The sequence below is a fragment of the Cnephaeus nilssonii genome (genome assembly GCF_951640355.1).
Source record: "Cnephaeus nilssonii genome assembly, chromosome: 2".
NCBI classification, from domain to species: domain Eukaryota; kingdom Metazoa; phylum Chordata; class Mammalia; order Chiroptera; family Vespertilionidae; genus Cnephaeus; species Cnephaeus nilssonii.
The window spans coordinates 100,495,529-100,510,960 of record NC_137073.1 but is presented as its reverse complement, the minus strand read 5'-3'; the positions used below and the strand labels follow the sequence as shown (position 1 = coordinate 100,510,960).

At 39.9% G+C, this 15,432-nt stretch overlaps 1 protein-coding gene across 6 annotated transcripts in view; it reads right to left on the bottom strand.

The window, feature by feature from the left end:
• DNAH5 (dynein axonemal heavy chain 5) overlaps nt 1-15,432 on the bottom strand; it is a 252,301-nt gene that overhangs the window by 118,752 nt on the left and 118,117 nt on the right. For all 6 annotated transcript variants that reach the window (XM_079781314.1, XM_079781312.1, XM_079781311.1 and 3 more), the window contains 8 exons: nt 13,960-14,093; nt 8,959-9,160; nt 8,178-8,413; nt 6,027-6,245; nt 4,006-4,068; nt 3,457-3,695; nt 2,543-2,783; nt 599-798 (listed from right to left, as the gene is read on the bottom strand). In XM_079781314.1, coding sequence (XP_079637440.1) covers nt 599-798; nt 2,543-2,783; nt 3,457-3,695; nt 4,006-4,068; nt 6,027-6,245; nt 8,178-8,413; nt 8,959-9,160; nt 13,960-14,093 — 1,534 coding nt within the window. The remainder of the gene's footprint in view (nt 1-598; nt 799-2,542; nt 2,784-3,456; nt 3,696-4,005; nt 4,069-6,026; nt 6,246-8,177; nt 8,414-8,958; nt 9,161-13,959; nt 14,094-15,432) is intronic.

The following is a 15,432-nucleotide window of genomic DNA, read 5'->3' as shown; positions in this document are numbered from 1 at the left end:
AAGGAAATGCCAGTCTAGGAATCTATGGCTTGCAGGGCCAAAGCGTGTCGGCCTTGCTGTTACTGCCGGATAGAAGTGTTAGACTGGCATTAGTCTGCACTGTTTTACTTTTCTTTGTGAATTAAATTCACTCAGTATCCTGATCATTAAAGTATGTGCACTTCTAGTCCATAAACTTGTTGGCAAAAAGGGTTTTCTGGGTAGAATGATTAGTTTGAAATTCAGAATAATCCTCTCCCCACCCTGCACTGTAGAGCCTGCTGAGCTGCCGGCTCTGCAGTGAGGCTTGTCAGCAACAAGGCTGAAATGTTCACAGATCCAAGGGGCCGATGGCATGTTGAGGATTGTATCTATTGATATTCTATTCTCCTGGACCATTAGTCCAATGGATGGTCTCAGACACAATCCACAAATGGAGGACAATGAAATAAAAACAGTATCATACATGCTATGCCAAAAGCTAAAATTAAAGCCAGTGTTGTTAATACTGAGTAAATTGTATGAGGGGTATTGTTGCATTTTTAAGCATTAGTTTCCCTTGAAATGCTTGGTCTTATGGTTCTCAGACCTCAGGAAAGAAAGATGGAGGTGTCCCTACCTGTTGCTCAGTAGGGAGCTCAGCAACATCAAGCTGTCCTCCATGCTGGCGATGATTTCCGAGGTGCTGTCTCCTCGCAGGAGGAGTTCTCCGCGAGTTTTAAAGCTGCCAAACGTGAATGTTTTGCTGTCCCATTCGTTAACCACTTGCTTCAGCTTTTGCTCAATGTCTCTCTCTTTCACGGCACCGATGCAGATGTCCTAGAAAGTGGCAAGCCCTCACTTTATCACATGAATGTCACACATCCTTCCTAAATAGTCTAGGTTCCACAGAGGGCCTATCTTCACCTTTTGTTTCACGTGTATCTATAAATACTCATATTCCCAAATCTAGTAAATGAGTAAGTTCTGCAGAGGTTGTGCACAGCATAGTGATTATAATGAACAATACTGTATTATAAACATTAAACTTGCTAAGAGACTAGATGTAACTACATGATGAAAGAGGTGTTCTAACGCTGCAATATCATTGCAATATACATGTCTATCAAATCAATACACCTTAAACTTACACAAAGCTATATGTCAGTTATATCACACATTTTAAATTGGGATCAACAATATGCAGTGACCTTTTAAATGTTGAAACTTTCATCAAAGACTCAAATTTTAATGTTGCTATGATTAATTCAAATCAGTGTGATACAAGAGGAGGGCATTAGCAGGATTCTGATTTCTTCCCAGCTCTGATCACTTTCCCAGTCTCCTCTGCAGCCTTCTCCTCTGCGGGACCAGAAGTCCAGCCCTGCCTTTGCTCTCTTCTGGTCTCATGTTCCACTCTAGCGGAGCTCTCTGTGCCCATGCGGTCAGCAAGCTTTCGTATATCCAAGTGAGACCTACGTCCATTTTGCCTACTGGGTTTCTCTGCTTCACTATATAAGGGAGCCCCAAACACAATTTGTGAAATACCAAACTCAAGCCCAAAATCAAGTTCATAGTCTTTGTACCTGTCACTCAACCTGATTCCCTGTCTCAGTGATAAGCCCCATAATCCATCTAGATCTCTCAGCAAATCTAGGGTTCATCCTTAGTCCCTCCACCTTGTATCTCCTACCATGTTCCCTCCATCACCAAATTCTACCCAATTTTACCACCTACAGATCTCGTCATCTTTTCTCCCCTCTCCAATTTAACTATCTGCCCACTCATCCAACACCATTGAATCATACCTCAGATATTCTTAGAAGCTCCCAATTGGTTTGCCCATCATCTCCCTTGCTGTCCTCCCATCCTTTATCCACCCAGCTAGCAGAGTGAACTTGACAAAATGAAAATCTAACCATGGCATACTCTGCTCGAAATACATCTTCCAGATGGCTTCTCACTACTCCAAAGCCTAAAATCCATAACATGTTTTAGTCCACTCCACCTGCCCTTTCTCAGCTATCTCCTCTCTCTCCCACGCCCCTAGCCCAGCCATTCTGGCCTTCTAATGGTCCCCCAAACACATCTCAGATCCTTCACACATGCTTTTCTCTCTGCCTGGCATTGCCTTTTTTGTACTTTCCAAGTCCCCCACCCTGACCAGACAAGCACACTCCCTTTATCCAACCAGTCACATGCATCCACCCCACCCTCCTCTACCTTCATCACCCTTCCCTCACCTCCAAGACAGGTCAGCCCCTTCAATGTAGGAACTCCACAGAACATCATACTTCTTCAATGGTATTTACCACAGCTTGTAACTGTATCCTTATTTGTATAAACATTTCATTAAACTAATTAATTAATTACCTATGAATGTAGGAATGCATCCTCACATCCCTACCACTAAGCACAGAACTTATCACAGCAACATTTGCTGAAGGAATTCTGTGGATGCCAGGAAAACAGTCTTAATTTTCTTGGCCTGGTGTCGGGATGCAACATTCCACAATGCAAGACTACTATCAAATAAATCCCGTGAGAGCTTCCAATCTCCCACCATGCATGCTATCTGCTGTACCTCTATTTCCTCTTTGTATTTCAGAAGAGGTGCCTCCATGATGTTCCTTAACTTAAAAGTTTCATTCCCCACATCCAGACTATGCCCAGTGAGAGCAGTTATCCTTGCCCAGTGCCTGTCCATCATGGCCTTGCTGGCCATGTGTTCCAGCAGGGGGCAGCACTCGCTGAAATCATCAATGGTCTTCTTCAGATCCAGAAAAGCCTGCCAGTCCTTTGCTGCCCGGGGCAGCTTCCGACATCTGCAAAGGGAAGGCAACAGGAAAATTCATTCGCCTCTGATTCCAGAAGTCTCCAGTCCAGGACTGTCTGCCTGCATCAAAACTAGTCACTTCGAATATCTATCACGTTTTTAAATCTCAGAAATCAGAGGATATCGATTAATCACATTTATATGATAAAAATTACTCCTCCCAGTCAGAAAAAAAAACAACCTAACAGCTAACTAGATAAAAGGCATTATTTTAAAGGATATTCTACACACATTTCTTGAAACACTACCAAGTACAAAACACAGCCGAGAGTATCAGACTGTCAACCAAAAAATTACAACCAATGACCCTCCATTTTCTTTGGGTTCAATACTTAACAGGACGTAGAAAAACCATGGGCTCTTGCCTTTATTCTAGGAAATCATCTTACTAAACCCTGAATGTTTGATAAGTATAATATAAATAGAGATCAGCTCCAAGCTGCAGAAAAGCCTTTGACAATATTCATCCAGGTTTAAAGGGTATACACACACGGGACAATTAATAAATGGCATTTGACAAGGGTGATGTCTAGCAGACAACTGCAATGCAGCGTGATGTGCTTTCAAAACATCTGGAGGGAGAAGAGAACTTGACAGCCAATCAAATAAGAAAGCATTTGAGGTTCAATAGTTCTGAGCATGTTAAACACTGAACTCCTCACCTGTTCTGGAACTCTAAAAGTTCATTGTTGATTTTTTCAATATTTACTTCTGACCACAGAATATCGTAGTAGCTATTTACAGCTTCTATAACGCTGTTGTACAGAGTGTATATTTTCTGGAGAAGATTTAGTTGCTTCTTTATTTCGAGAAGCTGAGGATACTGAGTAACTGGCAGACCAAAAAGCTCCTCTCCCCCAGTATAGGTGATGTATTTCCGATAGATATTATCAAATTGATTCTAATAAAAACACAAGTGAGAATGTATCAAAATAATTTCCACATGAACAAGCATGTAAATTTAAAAAAAAAAGACTGGCAAATCTCAATACATAATCTCTGAGCACATATACAGAGAAATACCAAATGAATGTAATTAATTACATAGAAACCAACTCTACCTGTAACCATACCAAATCATATTTTTTAAATGTAAGTCCATACCATTTTCCACAATAAGCTTTTCTATGTCAATAGAGAGGGAGAGGGGAGTGTTTAAAACACATGAAGGTTCTGGTTGTTTAGAAGGTCATAGAAACTAAAAAGGTTACCTGAAACATGATAAGCCTATCACTGGCTTCCTGGGGTTTCAAGCCGCCAGCCATTGGGCCGTTCTGAAACAAAGTTAAAATAAATATAAAATAGAATGAAGTGTTTGCATATAAATTTCACGAGCTCAAAGTATTTGAACATCAAAGTTAGTGTTCATGCATGTCATTTACATGACTGGAACCAATTTTTATTTAAAAAGGACTCAGGAAAGTAACTCATTTGGAAATATTTTCAAGTCTAACTCCAAGTTACTGATGCAACTTCCATGTGTCAAGAAATTCTGAAAATAAAAATCTATACTATTCATTTCTTAGGTGTCAAGGCACAGATTAATAACTGCTCTATAAAAAGCACATATAATATCTGGGTTTTTCACTGTTGTTGTTATTGTTTTAATTTTTTAATATTTTTTATTGATTTCAGAGAGGAAGGGAAAGGGAGAGGGGGATAGAAACATCAATGATAAGAGAGAATCATTGACCAGCTGCCTCCTGCATACCCCCTATGGGGTTTGAGCTCACAACTCAGGCATGTGTCCTGACCAGAAATCGAACCGTGACCTCCTGGTTCATAGGTTGATGTTCAACCACTGAACCACACTGGCCGGGCTAATGTCTGATTTTGAACTAAAGCACTAGTGCAAAAAAACTCACAGATTTAACCATTCTAACATCTATGCATAAAGTAACCTATGACTTTAACATTCCAATCAGGTCTTCTCACATTAGAACACCTTAAATATGTGGATTTCTGTGCTTCTTCACCCATGAAGCTAGTGCAAGAGTCCAATTCCCTAACTTTATTAACTTTGTCGTTTGGTGTGCTAGTAGTTAATAGGAACAAATGCTACCCTATGCTCTATATATTTCCCTTCCATAGCATATTGTACTGTAATCGGCTAGAAATGGGTCTCATTACGCATCATATTCCCAGCAGAAGGTTCTACACTAAAACTCATATATGTATGAGAAAATATGGACTCCATCTGCCTTGTCCATTTTGTGTCTTCAGCACCAAGGGCAGTGCCTGGCACATTCTGGGTGCTCTACAGCACTTGTGGAACTAATGAATGCTGTGGGGAGGGGTACCATTTTAACTATACGTAAACTGTTTGTGCCTATTCAAGTTTAGAAAGCTATCAAACAACTTCAGTCACAGTCCAATGACATAATATAAATAGCACTTTTTATGGTATTTTTTTCTTTCTTTATTGATTAAGGTAATACATATGTGTCCTTATCTCCCCATTGTCCCCCACCCCACCCCCACTCATGCCCTCACCACCCCCCTCCCCGCTGTCTGTGTCCAATAAATAGCACTTTTAAATTCCCCATTTCCTATTAAAATAATTCTGGATGAACTACAAGAGAAAAGAATAATGAATGGGAAATAAAGGCCTGTGCTCTCATGAAAATAAAATTCACATTTCCAGGGAATTTCATTAAATGTGACACTATCTTTAAACAACTACTTTTTACGTCCATGCACTCGCATTCCCAATTACTATGCGTGCATGCAAAAGTGGGACAGTGAAGAAGGCTGATAGGAAAAAATGGATTCATTTGAAAAGTGGTGTTGAGAGCTCTATGGACACTCTGGATTGTAAGAAAGATGAACAAGTGGGTCCTAGAGAAAATTAAGCCTGAAACATCACTCGCAGCAAAAATGACAAGACTGAAGCTGTCCTACTTTGGGCACATTGTAAGAAGGCAGGGTTCTTTGGTTAAGACAATCAAGCTGGGTAAATTAGGAGGCAGAGGGAAAAGAGCAAGACCAAATAGGAGGTGATTGACAACATGAAAGAAGCCACAGGCATGTGTCTACAGGAGCTGAGCAGAGCTGTAGAGGACACAACATTACAGACATCACTCATTCATGAGGTCATCAGGACTCGGAGCTGACTCAACAGCATGTCACACACACACACACACACACACACACACACACACACACACACACACACCTGCATGCTCTATTCACTCTTCCCCAAAAACACACAAAGAGAAGGCTAGCGTCATACCAAATCATAGTCCAAATAGAACTGCTGACAGTCTTGGAGGAAGACCTCCACGGTACTAATAAGCTCTTTCCTGAAACCAGGCTGCAGGGAGACTAGTTCCTTCTGAACTTCACTGGCACGCGCCAGAAGCTTCTCCCAGGCGTAACGCAGGGCATCCACTTTGTCCATCTCCTCCTTTGCTATCAGAAGCCCGTATTTGTTAAGTAGGGCATAGGATTCCTACACAGAAGAAGGAAAATTTAATTCCTACCAATCAGATGCATAAGTCTACACACAGTCACTCCTTAGAGCCTTTAGAACCGGAAAGATCAGCATGATCGGGACACGCCCATAAGAGTTCTAGTTACTCTATTTGCAAAGGGTAAAAGCTTAAGTGAGTAACTGAGCCCCTTGATTTCATTTCCTGGTTTGCAAAATGGGAAAATTCCCTGGCTGCTTCACAGGGATTTCTGTGAATATCAAAAAATATATCCTTTTTAATGCAATTTGAAAACTAAAATCATTGTGCAAATTAAAGGTATCTGTGCTGTATTTCACTTGCTAGTAAGACGCAGAGGGTGTTCTTGAATCAGAGCCTGGGCCAGGTCATTGCCCTCAGGATGCAAAATCCTGGATGACTCTCTTGGCCAAAAGATTAAAATGAAGCAAAGGTAGATTTTTCATGAGAAAAATAATTTCCCCAAATATCCCTAGCCCCTTCCTACCATGACTCCTCCCCATAGAGGTAGGATGGATACATCACCATTGATTTGAGAAAAGACTGTTGCTTTGGGCAGGCATAGCCCAGTGCCTCTCTCCCCCTTCCCTCTTTCTCCTTTTCGGCATGCCTCTGATCGGCACCCCAACCAATAAAATGGAGCAGGTTACAGAGGCCTACAGCTGCCCAATGCTGCCTCTGATGGATGAGGGAGTCCAATTCTGGGATTTAGTATTCATAAGCCCTGGTGTGTGTGAGAGTTGTATACTAGATCATGTCTTCCAAATAAGTTCTAGCCATAATAAAGATTGTACTTCTATCGTGGCTACTTGACTTTAGTTTTGTCTTAACTCTCAGGTGGAGAAAACAGGGTTGTCTGTTACTGGTCCTCCTCTTCACTCCCCAGGGATGCCCCTGGTCCTACACAAAGCAGGGACTCTTTGCCTTGATGTTTCCATTCCCAAGAAGAGCAGAGCAGATCACGTGATTTCCCAACACAGCAGAAGTGCAAATGTGCTGTCACCTGTACCACATTCACGGTAATTGGACACTTCTAAAAATTCAAAGAGAGGTCCATATAATGTGAGACTAGATATAATCCTGAGCATCAGAGTGTAAGTCCAGGCATTCAAGTTATCATGTGAGGAACAGATAATGTTTTCATGTCTGCAATTGTTTTAATGCTACTAGTCTCATTTAAAAGAACAAATATAGTGGCAGATTGCTGATAAAACATTTTCATCAAGAAAAGATAGTATGATAATAAAACCAAAAGTAATGTGCAACACTAATCAAATTGTATAATTTCTTTGACCCTCAGTTTCCTTGTGGGTAAAGAGGGGGTTGCAGGAAGGATTAATGAGTTAATACATGAAAGGACACTGTTAGTACCCCATCCAGGTCCTGTTTACCAGTGGGTATTTGCATTCCCAACTGCTGAGAGTGTTCACTGTAGGATCATGCTGCCCTCTTTCTAGAAAATTGTCCTCAGCTGAATAGGAGCCTTCTCATGGGGAGATTATGGTTGATGGTCAACAGATATGGGGGTACAAAGGGAAGTCCCCTTGTCTCAATGTGGAAAAAAACTGTGTGGTACAATCCATGCTCTATGGCTCCCCGTGGGATCAGGCTGAAGTCAGTCTACAGCTAAGACCCTATCTTCACTTAGTTCCCCCCAACCTGACCTCATCCTTTCCTGTTTCCCTCGCTCCTCTTCTCCAGTGAATATTCATCAATAAATCACTTGTACAGAAATCGTCATCTCAGGCTCTGCCCCTAAGGGTCTAATACTGATCCCCAGAAGGCACCCTATAGGAGTTACACATCATCTTTACCGAAATTGCTGTTCTTAGGTTTAACACCCAGTAACTCCAGTCTAGATCTGGTCAGTATTTCAGCTAATCTTACCCTACCTGTGGAGATAATTCTATAATGAACAAATGATTATCAATTACCTCGATGGGTCCTATTTGAAAGTCAATGACAATCTGCTGCTCCCTGATTTCCTTCAGTGCCACCATAGCAATCCGAATATCATCTAGGTCTTTAATTGGACGATTCAATTTCTTACTGAACTCTTCAACAAGTGCAAAAACGTTTTCCATCTCACTCCTGTATTTTTTGTTACAGTGACGGCCGGTGACAACCATCCAGGCCTTCGTCTCGGCAGTCAAGGTGAACTTCAAGTCAGCTATAAAACCCAAGTGTCCACAGCTCAGTTTGAAAAATTTGAACCAGCATAAGAAGACCACATGCAACTGCATGTGATAACCCTCTAACATGAAAAATCAAACTGGAAAAATATTTATTTTTCCTAGTCATTATATAGTCATTTATTTTATAAAGCTTGTTTTCTAGTAATTGAAAACACATTTCAAAATGCTAAAAAAGAAACACAGTACATATCAAAACCATTGGAGGTAAGTAACCCTGAAGTTTGTTACTGTTGTTTATTAAAGAAAGGATAAACTTTTATTGCAACTCTAACAGATCCCCCTTCTCTGAATTAGCATTTATTTTCAAGGTTTAGCAGCAAAGTATTCAAAATATTGCAGAATAAATAATTATGCAGAAGGGAGTTAAAAACAAGTCTACAAATTGATTTTAAAGCTTAAGGCCTATAAAGGAAAAGTCAGTCTTTAAGATAAGCTAAAGCTCTCTGGAGTACTAATCTCCATAAAGAGACAGAATGATACTGTTGAATTTTTATGGCTGTCTGAAAGAAAATGAACCAACCTGTGTACAGAGCAATGGCACCCACACAGATATATTCAGGCTCAGCATTAATCTTCTGCTCTAGGTTTTGGAAATAGAGAATCTGGGATTCAAATTCAGGAAGCAAGGGGTTTTTCATAATAAACGTCATGATGGTTTCTTCTTTCTCCTTTTGCCAAATGTGATTGTAGCATTTGAAGCAATCCATGGATGCAATAATTTCCTAGGATACAAATAAGATTATGTGTGTTGAGAAAGAAGAGTCAGAAATGGCATCATGCTAACGGTGAATATTTGCCAACTGTTGATGGTTCCCATGGATTCATTAAAATGTTTCATTGGTGAACTGTGTGATTAGTTGTAAAGGCCACAGAACTGGGACTATATACAAGAGTGTAAACAGTAACCCAAGACTAGTAACCATGAAACTGGGACCATCCAGACCATCCATAGCCAAAAGAAAGTGGGAGAGTCTTGCAGACAAGGCCCTCTTGATTGCAGCTAGACCTCAAATAAAAAATAAATAAATAAATAAATAAATAAAACACAGCTCAAGATCATGTCATAGAGAGTGAAGGGGAATATAAGACTTTTGGGGGGCTAGCTATCTAAATCTGTGCCAGTAACCAGTATTCTGACGCACACTCTTGCTAGAAGATATTAGCTCCATTCTTATCTGTAATGCTTGTCGTGCCTTGCAGAACCTGTTTCCCGGAATACTCCCATTTTACAGAAGCCATAAATCATGAACCATACACAACTCCCAGAGAGGGTTGTCAGCGCTGGCACCAGCCAGGCCAGGCCTTTGGGTGTAATCTCACTTTCCCCATCCCAACCCATGGGGGGCTGCAAAGCCTGGGAAATGTCTGGAAGCCTGATCCATACTTGGGGGACAAAGAAACTAAAAGGGGTAAAAGGAAGGCTTCCTCCATACTCATCACTCAGGCTTTGGAGGCTGATTCCCCTGAGTCAGCGCACTAGTGCATCTGCAATTCTGCATTACAGGCTCCTCTTCTGAATCCTCGAGTGCCCGACTGATTATTCCTCCGCGCCGCCTGGCAGCTTATCTACAACAAGGGTACTATGGGGAAAAACACTCCAAGGTCACTCTCTCCCCTCACTTCAATGGAAACCTATTGACTTGTTCTTAAAGTCTAAGAGTGGAGCATAGATCTGGAGGCAAATAGCATATCCAGCATCAAACCCCACTGCATCAAATCATATAAAATATATAAATTCATTGGATAAGGACTGACATTTGTATGATATTAAATCTTCCCATCCAGGAACATAGCATGCGTTTCTAAATCTGCCAATTTTTTTTTAAATTCCTTAAAGTTTAGAGTAATCTTTTTTCCAGCACTTTGTTCTGTACCAGCTAAAGCAGCAAGCCACAGCAGGGTATAATCCTTTGTGCCACATCCCCTTCACCTCTTCTTCCTTTTGGGACAATTTGGTCACCACTTTGTTTTGAGAATATTCTTTGCACAGTTCGACCTGAACTTTAAATATTTTATCCTTATTTCCATAACTCAGCAGTTTCAATGGTTTCTTATACCACCTTCTAACAAGTATCTTTTACCTTTTGATAGTAAAGTTCCATACTTTTTTAGAGTGTTATTAAATGGGTTAATATTTTACTATGTTTTTTATTGTTGCTATGATTTTTTTGGTTGCTATTCTGATTATGAAATTTCCTAAGTTTTGTGTGTGTGCCTCAATCCTGCTTTTCTCATAATCCCTATTTTATTAAATGTGCAAATTTGCAAAACGAGATTTTTGGGAACACGTTTATTGCATTATAGCAAAAATGCCTATAGTTATCCTTCAATTGACTACTGACTTAACTCTTATTGGGCCTTATTTTTTTCAGATTAGCTTCTTGGATTTACTTGGTAGATAATCATATCATCTACAAAGAATTAAAAATTTGTCTCCTCATTTATGATGGTTATACATTTTGAGAATCAATTTTTCTATTGGTTTACATTATAATTTCAGAGTTATATCTGCATAATAATTTTTTTATAAATTGAGATAAAATTAAAAATGAAATTATTTGAAAAAAGAGTATTATGAACAGCATTCTAAATGGTCCAATTACATTAAGTAAATTGCACCAACCTGTGCCAAACCAAGGAGTAGTTTCACTTCAACCCCCAACATGTAGCTAAAATGTCCCTCAGAGATTCAGGTATAATAAGTGTTAATACTTCTCACCCATTAAAATCCAGAAAGCTAAGCCTGTCACTGCTTGTCCCAACCACAACTGCTCTCTAAGCAAGGGCTGAGGTGTTGACATGAAATGCCCAGAATGCATTGCAACAGCAGGTAGACATTCACAAGTGTGTGATGGTTTGGAGAATGAATTACAGATTATCAAAGATCACTGGAAATAGATAGACATTCCAGAATCCTGAGCTCTTGAAACTCCAAGAATCCTATCTAATAATAGAGTAACATGTAAATTACCATCACTCCGCTACACCCACGATTGGGCGGCGGGAGGCTGGGGGGAGGGACTCAGGGTGGCCTATCCGGCCATTGAGAGGCACGGATCCGCTGCCACTGAGGGGGGCTACCCTGCTGTTGAGAGGCGCAGGGGGTGGGACTCCCGCCCCCTGTGCCTCTCAACGGCCAGATCCCCGGCCGCTGAGGGGGCCTGCCGCGGACACCCAGCTACGCCTCTCAACGAGCTTCTGAAAGGCCTGGTGCACCAGCAGGACAGGCACCCAGCTCCAACGCAAAAAGCGAAAGCGTGTAGGGGACCCTACACGTGCATGATTCAATCATGCACTGGGCCTCTAGTTTATAATATTAAGATACACCCTAACTAAATGTTTTAGACTTTTATTTTATGTCAGTCTTTATTAGATTGGAACTTGTTAGAGCAGAGGTAACCTAAAACTTAAAGAAAAAACTACATGAACAACCTATGTAGGGCTGTTTTCCTTATTTTTTTACCAAGGTTATTTTGATAGTTCGGTTTAGCTAGTTCATCTTTCTAAGCCTGCCTGACAATGTTATAAGTTGATGACCAGCCTATGGAAATGCTGAATGTAGGTCAGGTTTAGACTCTGATACAATCAGTGATGGCAAGAGAAAAGGAGCTGGGTCCTAGGATTTTCTGTGGTTGAGGGAGAACCATTCAGAAGGGTCTATAGCTGTGGCTGGCTAGCCGTGTCGAGTCCTATGACAAGCACGCATATATTCCTCCAGAAACAATTTGGCCATCCTATCAAATTGGAAAAAGTCCTTCAAATTATTTTAAGTGCCAACCCTTTAAGGAAGACTAATATCTGTACATTTCCTTTGCATAATAAAAAAAGCCAATGTAATAAAAGTGACAAAAAGATAAGTATATTTGTTGCCAGCAGTATGTTAATTTCAATTGCTGTGTCTTACCCTTAGATTTTCATAATAGGGGCTACTGATGTTCAGAGAAATTAATGGACTTCATTACTGATTTGCTTTATTGTACTTTCCATGATTAGGAGACATTGGGAAGTATATGTGAATGTACATTATAATCATAGAATACTATATTTAGCTTTACCATTTAGTATAAAGCTTGATAAACTAAGTACTAGATGAATATTTGTTAAACTGAATTATGTGAACACTGTCTCTAGGGCAAAGTTAAACACAGGACCTTCAATATATTAAGAAAGGAAAATTGGAAATGCATAAATGCAAAAGCTTCCAGTTCCCTCAGGAACAAAAAAATTAAAATTGAACTTAATATCCCCTCATATTTTTACAGCAATGGTAACTTTTCAAAATGCTTTCAAAACAAATGAAATTCATTCCATCAAAACTAAGTAACAGAGCCCTGGCTGGGTGGTTCAGTTGGTGGGAGCATCGTCCCATACACCAAAAGGTTGCGGGTTTGATTATCAGTAGGGGCACATATCAAGGTTGTGGGTTTGATCCTCAGTCAGGGTGCATACAGGAGGCAATTAATTGATTTTTCTCTCTCACATTGATACTTCTCTCTCTAAAACCAATGAACATATCCTCAGGTGAGGATTTTTTTTAAAAAAGAAATAGGAAAAAGTATTTACTGAGTGGCAACTATTTCCTCGACACTAAAACCATTTTAAAGAATCAACAGATCTTAATGACAATGTAAATATACATATTTTTAAGCAGAAATTGACTTCAAGACTTTGAATCTTTTTACTCTAAGAACAGATATGCCCAAACAAAAAAGGCAAAGTTAAGAGAAAAACAGGTTGGCAATAGAAATTAATTCAAATTTACCCCCATATCTAGTGTAAGTTTGCATTGATAACACTAATATTTTCTTTATTTTTCAGTATTATCTGATTTCCACATAACAATGTACATAAATTCTCATCGATATTTTTTAAGATTTGCCTCAGTATACAAATATGAAAAATTGACTATAGCCGAAACCGGTTTGGCTCAGTGGATAGAGTGTCGGCCTGCGGACTGAAAGGTCCCAGGTTCGATTCCGGTCAAGGGCATGTACCTTGGTTGCGGGCACATCCCCAGTAGGGGGTGTGCAAGAGGCAGCTGATCGATGTTTCTCTCTCATCGATGTTTCTAACTCTCTATCCCTCTCTCTTCCTCTCTGTAAAAAATCAATAAAATATATTAAAAAAATTGACTATAAATCTTATTCTATTTCAAATGTACTGGCATCACCGACTCTATGAAGGTAAATTGTAACACCAGTCTGACTTGTGGTTTGGGACATATCCAAAAAAATTTTAAGTTATATTCATTTGAACTGAAATAATAATAAATAAATAGGTTAAAGGCACTAAAGAGAACATAATATAAAACATAGGAATATTAGGTCTCTTTCATTTTGCAATCTAGAATGAAAATCTTTAAATAAACATTTGCTGTGTACATACAAAGTACCATAAGCAGCTCACTGAATTCACAGTAGGTGGGACCCTGGCTACACGTAGGACAAGCTTGTGATGTTCAGCTTCACACAGGCACATGCTATGAAGCAAAGGGCTCTGGCTACAAATCCTTGTGACCTACCTTCTTGGTGGAGTTGATGATTGTGCTAAGCACAGAGACTAATTTTACAATATCTTTGTTGTCTGAAACGTTCTTATAGTAGTTCCTGGATTGCACAGGAATGGGTAAGGTTACAGATGCTATCTCAAAAGTATCTAAAAGCAGAAAAAGAGAAAAAAATGTTTATATCAACAGCATAGGGAACATACTTTCAAAGGAGAAGGTCATTTCTAGAATGGTAAAGTAAGGGCCTTTGAAAACATTGGGGAAAAACTGTCAATATCAATTTCCCAGAACTGTGGAAATTATCTAAAGCTTGCAACAATCCAAGAAACATTTGTTTAGTCGATAAAAATGCTAAATCCCATAACAACAGTGAGTTTTGTGGTGTTTTAACTTGATCTATGCCCATAGTCCCCTCACTGGCTAGGCAGGAGCCTCAAAAAACACAGCCTTACAACCACTGTGACTGTGCAAACCATAGCTTAGCAGTCACCAGAGGAGGCCAGACTGGGTTTTTGGAGTTCCTCAAGAAGCCCCATTAAATTGTCACTATTGGACCATTCTGGATACTACCTCGCTACCTCAAAAAGCCCCATTTAAAGAGTTGATCTTTATTTCACCTGATTCAAAACTCACTGAGTGTGAGAAAAAAAAAATCCCTATCTCCAAGGCATTTGTCAAAACTAATCAGCAACAATTGTTTAACTTTATAGCTGCCTGAGGCAATGTTATTAGTTGGGGAAAACAGGAAGTTGGCCAAAAAAATGTGAAGATCTGGAAATGAGATGTCTATCAGGGGTAGGGGAGGGGAGCTATTATAATGCCCTGACATATTCCTGGAGCTCAAGGCCACACATATGTACAGAGCTAGGCACATGCTCAGGAAAAACCTAAAGATGCCCCAATAGTTTAGCTCTGGCTGAACTTGAGGCTTGCACAATCAGTAAATAAAGACTAAGGCAGTGTTATAACTTACTGAGCTTCCAGGGTGCTCTACACATAGTGATCCAACACAAACAAACACACACACTATGTCCCCAGGTAGAGGGTGGAAGACTTACTGGTTCAAAGCAATAAAGGAAATCTCTGTGCAATCATTAGTTGAACACTAAGCTAATGAAGCAGAGATTACAACAGCACACACCACAGGCAAGACAAATTTTATAGAATTAGTCCCGGAAAGTCAATAAAGAAACAACACCAGACCCTGGGGGGAAGATAATCAGATTCTCAGAGTTGCCACTTTATATTCTTTAAAATACCAACTTTTCAACAAAAAAATTAATTGTGAGACGTGCAAAGAAACAGAAGAGTGGTGCTTGCACACAGGAACAAAAGCAGCCAACAAAATTATACATGAGAAAGCCCAACCAGTGGACATATAACTCAGCAATTCCACTTAGAGGTATATACCCAAGAGAAATGAAAACAAATGTCTGCACACAAAAAAATGTGTACGCAAATGTTCATAGCTGGATGTTTTATAATAGC